General features: G+C 33.4%; 1 protein-coding gene and 1 long non-coding RNA gene across 2 annotated transcripts; one reads left to right on the top strand and one right to left on the bottom strand.

The window, feature by feature from the left end:
* Positions 1–2,237: 2,237 nt before the first annotated feature.
* Positions 2,238–6,861, bottom strand: LOC103494231 (protein SMAX1-LIKE 4-like). Its single transcript, XM_008455327.3, has 3 exons — positions 5,058–6,861; positions 4,770–4,983; positions 2,238–4,059 (listed from the first exon to the last, which is right to left on the bottom strand). Exons 1-3 carry the CDS (start codon positions 6,395–6,397, stop codon positions 2,551–2,553), a joined length of 3,063 nt encoding a protein of 1,020 aa, XP_008453549.1. The 5' UTR covers positions 6,398–6,861; the 3' UTR covers positions 2,238–2,550.
* On the top strand, positions 2,820–4,260 carry LOC127148111 (uncharacterized). The gene is made up of 2 exons (XR_007818760.1): positions 2,820–2,963; positions 3,872–4,260. It is a non-coding gene; the product is annotated as an uncharacterized LOC127148111 (long non-coding RNA).
* Positions 6,862–7,856: the final 995 nt, after the last annotated feature.

Genomic DNA, 7,856 nt, shown 5'->3' with positions numbered 1-7,856 from the left:
ACCTTCCTAAACCATCTACTCTAATACCATTTCACTGAATAATCCAAAAACTTATGTTTAGAAATGAATACAAATTTTAACATTCACTTTGAAAGAAAGTTCGTTCAATTTTTCTTGAAAGTCCAAATTCTTACCTTCATCTTTTAGGCGATTCAAGTTTTTCTGTTTAAGTCATTATTATTATTTTGTCATCCTATAAATCTTTGGAATGATTCATTTGTTAGGTAATTGTTTTTGTCCCCTTCGTCAGAAGGAGATGAATAAATTTTCTAATTCTTCATCGATCAGTTGTTGTGACTTGACCATGAATTATGAGATGTTTCTGTTTAGAAAAAATTATATAAAAAAATGAGAATGTACGTAAAATATTTAATTTATAATGAGTGTTTAATACAAAAAGAAACAAATCCTACTATATGCATATTTAATTGGGCACATGGCACCAAAAAGAAAGCTTCTTTGTTTTGGTCATTATTAATTTCCATGATTAATATTGATGTCAACTAATACGATCAATTTATTTTACAATAAAAAATTAAATTCGTTTATATATCTGCTAGAGATGGAAGAAAATGAAGATTGATGTAGTGTTTAATCACACTCCTTGCGACGCTCAAGTCAATCTTGTGTTTCTAAGTTAACTAAACAGTAGAAAAATAGTAGTACAATTTTAATTAGGTCTACCTTCGATTAGTGATCTCTGTTGTTTTTTAACATGGGTAGTAAAAATGTAACTAAAATCTAAAATCATAATGCTCCTCTTAAAATCTTGAAGTTACTAAGTTAAATGGATGAGTCTGTCCAATTGTTATAGTAACCGATGAACCACTCAAACTCTCAACACCTTCTTAATACTTCAATTGCTCAACTGAAGTTCTCTTAAGCTCCTCTAAGCTCCATGGAATCTTACGAACTCCATTAAACTCCTATTACCTAGGCCCCTCTACCGTTACGAGCTTTAAACTTCGCTAATGTCTAACCTAATTTCTTATAGATTCTTCCAAACTCTTTCCAACCAAATAGTTGCCAAAATGGGGTAGCTAGGGTTGTGTTAATTATTTTAGAGAAATTATTTTAATTTTCAACATAATAAAAACATGTTCAAGAAGTAACACCACCACATATATGTTTAAGAATAATTAATATGGATATACCCCATAGCTTAAAAACATGTTTGGTTGTTGTGTAGGGTAATTAGTTTCTTTGTTTGCTGATTTTAAAAGTATATGTCTCCTTCTCACAATAATTTAATTTTCAACTTTTAAAATTATTTGTTTACTTTCTTTTTTCCCATAGACAAATTTTCTTTTAGAAAAAACCTTAGTTCACACATTCCAACCTTAAGAATTATTTACTTTGAAAAAATTTCATAAATAATATAAAATTTAAAAAAGTAAAGCTCCCAAAATTGAAGTTGAAATTTGAAAATGAAAGGTGGCCAATTCAATTCAATTCAATTTCAAGAGAGCAATTGGGTAATTTTGAAAAATTAATTTGCACGTTGGAATGTATTAATTAAATGTTTATGGGTTATTTAGTCAAAGTTGATTACTCAAATTCAAATATTTTTCTAATTTGTCCAAATAAACGATTTTCTCCTTTTCTAATCTTCATGTTTTTCAATTATCCCTTTTTTTTAACAATTAAAAATTTGACCACAATTTTATTTTTAATTCTTTCAACAATTTTAGAGGGGTAGATTATAAAGATTTCGATAATATTCAAATCTTATACATTTCCATCTAAAAACATATTTAACGATAACTTATTAGAAATTTTCAAACACTTTGAAAATTGTTATGACTTATGGTCAAGTCTATTCAAACATAGATATGATAGTTTATTATTATTATTATTTGTAATTTATTTTAATATCAAGTAAATATATTAGAAAGAGTCGACCCACTCTTTTATCTAAAGAGAAAAACTTAAGCTAAGTGTAAAGAGGTATACTACTTCTGTACTCAACTTTTAATTTAACCGTCTTTCTTATCCAAAATATAAAACATACATTTACATAAGTAGTTTTTGTATTCACACAAAAACTTTTGTTTTTAAAACATTGATTCTAAGAAGGTTTTAGATGATCCTACAAGTCAACATAATTTGTAAGATAGCTTTTGTGGTATTGCACAGGAGTTATCTTGTATAAAATTGTATCTCTAGAATAGAGTGTTGAAACTACTTAGTTCAGGTGGGAGTATATCTTCTTTAAAGACAATGTTTACGAACTAAAATAAAATAAAAACTAGAATAATATTTATTTTAATTTATGAGTCTCACGTAAGAATTAAATACTCAAACTCAACTCTATTGATTATGTCCTTTTCCAAAATTTAAAAAAGAAAAAAGAGGAAAAAAACTTTGGATTATGTGAGTAAAAACTCATTCAAATATTAGGGGGGAAAAACCCAATAATAAAATTAAGATCAAAATTAAGAAGAAAATAAAAACTGAAAATAAAAAATTACAAAAAGGACATTATGGACTTTTTCCATTGTGTCTTCTTCAATGGATGAGTTGCAAACTAAGAAGTCCTAATTTTGTAATTCAGTCCATGAAAGAAAGCTTTATGATTTGGGGCAAAGCTGTTCCTTTAAACCCATTCTCAATGCCGCCATCTTCCTTCCCACTCAAACACAGCCTCACATCCGCTCCTTCTTGCCCGCCAAATCCAACCCCTCTCAAGCTCGTTTCGAAAATCTCTGTTAACCATTTGTTGAACACTCCATTCCCGAAACAATCCGACCTTGATGAAATTGATTCCAGTACTCTCTCTTCCACCCTGAAATTCGCTTGTTTCTTTAGTCCGAATACCCCTTCAAATGATCTCACGATCTTCGACTTGAACCATTCTCTTTGCTCTCTTTTTGATAATGGGGTTTCGTTGAAAACGAAGCGGTTATGAATTAACTGCAGAAATTGGAGTTTCTTTGGTGGGGATTCTGGATGGGTTACCGGAGGTATTTTGTCGTCCTCTGTTTTTTCTTGTGGTTCTTCGTCTTCCTCTGCTTTGAGATTTAGGTCGAGTTTGTTAAAGCTTGATTGTCTCGATAGGCTTCCACTTCCATTGATTTTCGCTGCATCGATCGTATTAGTATTGGGGTTTGCATCTTCTTCCTCTTCTTTGATTGTTCTTTGATGCTTTGTGTTGATTGGGGATTCCCATTCAGCTCTGCGCTTTTGATCTAAACTAAGCGCTCCAAAGCCAGTATTGATCGCGATATTCATTGTCATTGGGATTATAGAATCTGTTTCCTTATCTCCTCCTTCTCCACCGCTGGTTAAAATGAATATGAATTGCCTTGTATTTCTATCTTTTTCATCCATTCCTCCGAATTTCCCACTCTGGAATCCATCTGCTAGGAATTTCATGAACTGAGGATCTCCCTGATCGATATCTTCAACTAAAACAACTAGTTTTTCTTGTGTTTTCATGGCGTTTTCAACGATTTTAGAAGGTGGGTTTTCCTCATTATTACCTCTCGCATTGATCTTGCAGAGGTTTTCAACAGACCCAAAAATAGATTCTGCTATAGCTCGAGCTAACCTTCTTTTCCCAATTTTATCATCCCCTTCAATCACCATCCAAAACAACTCTTCATTTTTTGATTTGAAACTCATCAGTGCTTCTGCTATTGAAGGAATGGTGTCTGATTGCCAAGGAACATCCTCTGCCAATGATTTGCATAGATGATCTCTTTGTATAGTTGCTTCACTCTTCTTTGTCAAATCTTTTGGATCTTTGAATAGAGAGTCACCTAGAGATAGAGAAATGTTTACTTCTTTGTTATCTTCTTCCATGTTCTTGAGATTGTCTAAGCTTGGCGTTGCATCTTGATATTTGTCGAAATTGAACTCGGTGATGCAGGATTGCTGGCGCCTAAATTTAAGCATCTGGTTTGAACTTCGTGACATTTTTAATGATGGTTCGGTGAAGCAGATTGTATTTGAATCTTGAAACATTGTGTTCTTTGTTGAAAATGGATTCGGCCAAGTGTTGAGGAAGTTGCTTCCACTTGAACTTTCATTGCTCTGCATTGTGGATTTCTCCTGACTCTAAAGACGAAACCACCCTCAGATGTTAGACGAAGATCAATCGTTTAAGACCTAATTTGGTTAATAACACAAAACCTAATGAACTTAGCATGGCCTCTTTCACCCGTTTCAAATTTTAAAATGTAAGGTGAAGGATGGTTGAGCTATGCTTGTAATGGCTACGAGACATAATTCATTAATTTTAAATAAGTTTTCATCTAATATCATCGGTAGAGACCAACAGTTCAATTTTGAGAAAATAAATATAAAAAACGGCTAAACTAAAAATGTTGTATTTAAAACTTATTTGATAACCGTTTGACATTTGAAATTCGAGTTTATTAACACATTTCCACCACTAAAAATTTTTGCTACCAATATTTTTGCAAAGGAAACCGAGTTTTAAAAACTAATAATAAATAAATAAATAGTTTTTTAAAAACTTTGTTTTTGTTCTTGGTGAGGAAAAATAACAATTTTTAAAAATAAAAAATAAAATATTTGTTTTATTGACTTTAAAAATGTTTTTAACTTGTTTAGTAGAAATATTGATCATTTAGACTTAGTAGAAAACAATGGATCTAATCGATACCAAACGTGAGATTAACCAAAAATTTAACAAAATTTTTTTTAAAGTTAACCAACTTAATTCCATTTGTTTTCTCTACACTAAACTCCATCTATCAATGAAGTTCTTGATAAAAGAGATGAATTCTATTCCGTATTTGTACCTTAAGATGGGATAGTTGGGTGCTGAAGGGCTGCAGCCAAGAAGGCAACTCTTTCTGCTGACTTGACTTCAATGGCTGAACTTCCTTATCATGATTAGAAGAACAATCGCAGCAACTCAGCTTCTCTTGCCCCTCTCTACCAATACCAAATGGTTTTGTTTCCCACACTTGTGATGGATTATGACCGAAAGCCGTGGTCCTCGACCCATGAAGACTGCATATTAAGATCATCAACCAACTTATAATGCTATCTATCTTTATACTTCAAGTGTAAATAGTCAATCGTACCTGAAACTGTGCAGGCTTAAGCCAAGTGATCCATCTGAAGGAACAGGTACTGCTTGAAGATCCCAACGAGTTTCGAGTGTTGGATGTCTCATTTGACATCTCATGTAAGTCTGATAACTTGCTGTTCCTACTAGCCATAACTTTGTGCAAGAAATGCTGTGGAATGATATTAGTCTCGAGATTTCTTCGATCATGTGATCGATTTGGCTGTAACTTGAAGCTTCTTTACTAGAAGAAAAGCTAGTTTCCTCTCTTACTCTAACATCTGTTTCTACCATCCATTTCAAATCTCCTGTATATATTATGGCTCCCCATCCTCTTGATGTAATAGAGTCAATGTTCCTTCTCAGCTCTGCTACCTTCATTTCAATGTCTTCTCTTTTCATGGAGCTTAAAGAATCGGGAGATAGCACAAACTCGATGAATTTTGTGGATTTTAGTTCATTTGGAACCTCTCCTCTTGCTACTCTCCCCATAAGCTCTGAAATTAAACCTTCGATCATTGTTATGGAATCACCAATTATGACAGTGTTTTTTCTCTTCCTCCCAAGCATTGCTTCAAACACTAACTTGATATCTAGCTTTAAGGAAGAAGCAGATTCAGCTATAACGTTAGGGTTGGGTACTCTCTTTTGTGGGGAAAATGGGAGCGGGTTTTGCTCAGAGGAGCGAGTCAAGAACTGGGTTTGCCAAAAATCCCCTGGATTGAAAATCAAGTTATCTCTTTGGTCAGAATGATGATCGGTACGAGAAGGCGAAGAAGGAGAAGAAAAGATGCCACCAGAACTACCATAACAATGAAAAACAGAGGAAACAGAAGAATCCTCTAAGTTACTCTTGACAAGAGTACTTGAAAAACCAGCCTCTCTCATAACTCTACTAACACTTGGATCATCCAAAATGGAAATTATGAGCTGCTCCAATTCTACCTTAATAGCTAACACTGGCTGATGTTGTTGTTGTTGCTGCTGCTGCTGCTGTTCTAAGCAGCCCCTTCTTTGGTTTGCTTGAGCTCTTTTAAGTGCTGCAATGAGTGCATTAGAGAGTGAAGGTTGGCCATGGAATAAAGGACCAGGTGTAGTTGGGAGTCTATTGAGAGCTACATTGAAACAAAGCTCAAGAGCTCTACAATGGAGAGGATGTGAAGTTTGATGTGGTTGAGACTTGAGGCATGCTTGTCTTAACAGATTACTACTCCTTGAGCTGAACAAAGTAACAGCCACATGAAGAGGAGTGAGCTGAGCATGACCTCTCCTCCTTGCTAAGCTCAGAGATTGCTTCAACACGGAAGCAGCCTCCGGTGTGAAGGTCTGATTCGCTGCACAACCTCCCGATCGCATCACTTACCCGAAAATTCCCACCCCCACCAAACAAGTTACCGTTATCGTCAAAAAGAACAAGAACAAGAACAAGAAAAAGAGTTCCTTTCTTTCTTTAGTTCAGTGAAGGCCTCAGTTTGTGATTGGAGGAGAAGCTTTTTGTTAAAGCTGTTGTTGTTGTTGTTCTTCTTCTTCCTCAAAGTAGGAGTTAGCAGAAGAAAAATGGAAGCGTCTAACAAGTTGAGCTGATGTTAAGTTTGTGAGAGAATATATGGTTGAAGGTTGAGAGTTGGGCTTTAGAAAGATGAGGTTGGACCAAATCCCATTCTTTTTATACTAACTTCCTTCTATTTTGGCTTCTCTCCCCCCCTTTAGGCTGTCTTTCCATCTCTATCTCATCTCTTTAACTTATTAACCTCTCCCCAGCTATCTTCCCTACTTTTTCCAAGTAACTTTTGTGTTACGAAAATCATCGAACGAAGAATATAAAAAACGTAAAAGAATAAAAAAAAGAAGAGAAAATCAACCCACAAACTTACAATGTTTACTAACAATGTATTAGCTACGTACACGTAACAAAAGGAGGACAATATACTCGATAATTCGTAACACTATATATAGGAAACTCAAAATCAACCACAGACCTTGTTGAAAAAATGAATGGATGGATGAATTAATTAATCCAAATTTATGTTATCTCTGTTATAAAAAGAAAAGAAAACAAAGGGTGAAGATGAATCATAGAATTAATAGAGAAAAGAAAAGTGAAAACATAAGAAAAAGAAAAATAATAATAAATGCATTATTATGTCAGAGGAATCAAAATGTGATGATTGTATGAGATTAATGATCAAGAACTTTATGAAATGCTGCAAGTTCTTTTGGTATTCAAAATGAATGAATAATATTATTTGATGAGAAAAGAAGGGGTCCATAAGCAAAACAAATAAAAACAAAACAAAATGGTAATTCATATTTATATTTTGCATAAAAAGCTTTATTGGGAGAGAGTGAGTTTTGAAAATTTTTACACATCAGCCTTTGAATTGGAGAAACAACAGGAATTCAAAAGAGAGTACTACTAAAGGGCTTTAAAAAAAAAAAAAAAAAAAAAAAAGAAGAAGATTTTTTCTTTCTTCTTTCTTCCACTTTTGTTTATTTTTCACTTTGATTCAATGTTTAATTATCAATGTGTTCTTTATATGTAATAAAAGATGCAGAATGTTGGAATGTTGTCTGAGAAAGAACAAATAAAAGGGTTTTGAGTCTTACCAAATATTCTACTTCACTAGTGAACACACACCGTTTCCTATATATTTATATATACTAAAATCTTTCTTTCTTTCTCTCTCTCTATCTCTAGAAATTCAAATGACCAATCACGAAACCGTTCTCGAGGATTGTTTTGTGTCGCTTTAAATCGTTTCGATGTGTTTTTTTTTTCTTCTTTCTTTTTTTCTAATAGGCTAAAGTGTGTAAA

Source organism: Cucumis melo, chromosome 2 (genome assembly GCF_025177605.1).
Source record: "Cucumis melo cultivar AY chromosome 2, USDA_Cmelo_AY_1.0, whole genome shotgun sequence".
NCBI classification, from domain to species: Eukaryota; Viridiplantae; Streptophyta; class Magnoliopsida; order Cucurbitales; family Cucurbitaceae; genus Cucumis; species Cucumis melo.
This window is presented reverse-complemented; position numbering and strand designations above follow the sequence as displayed.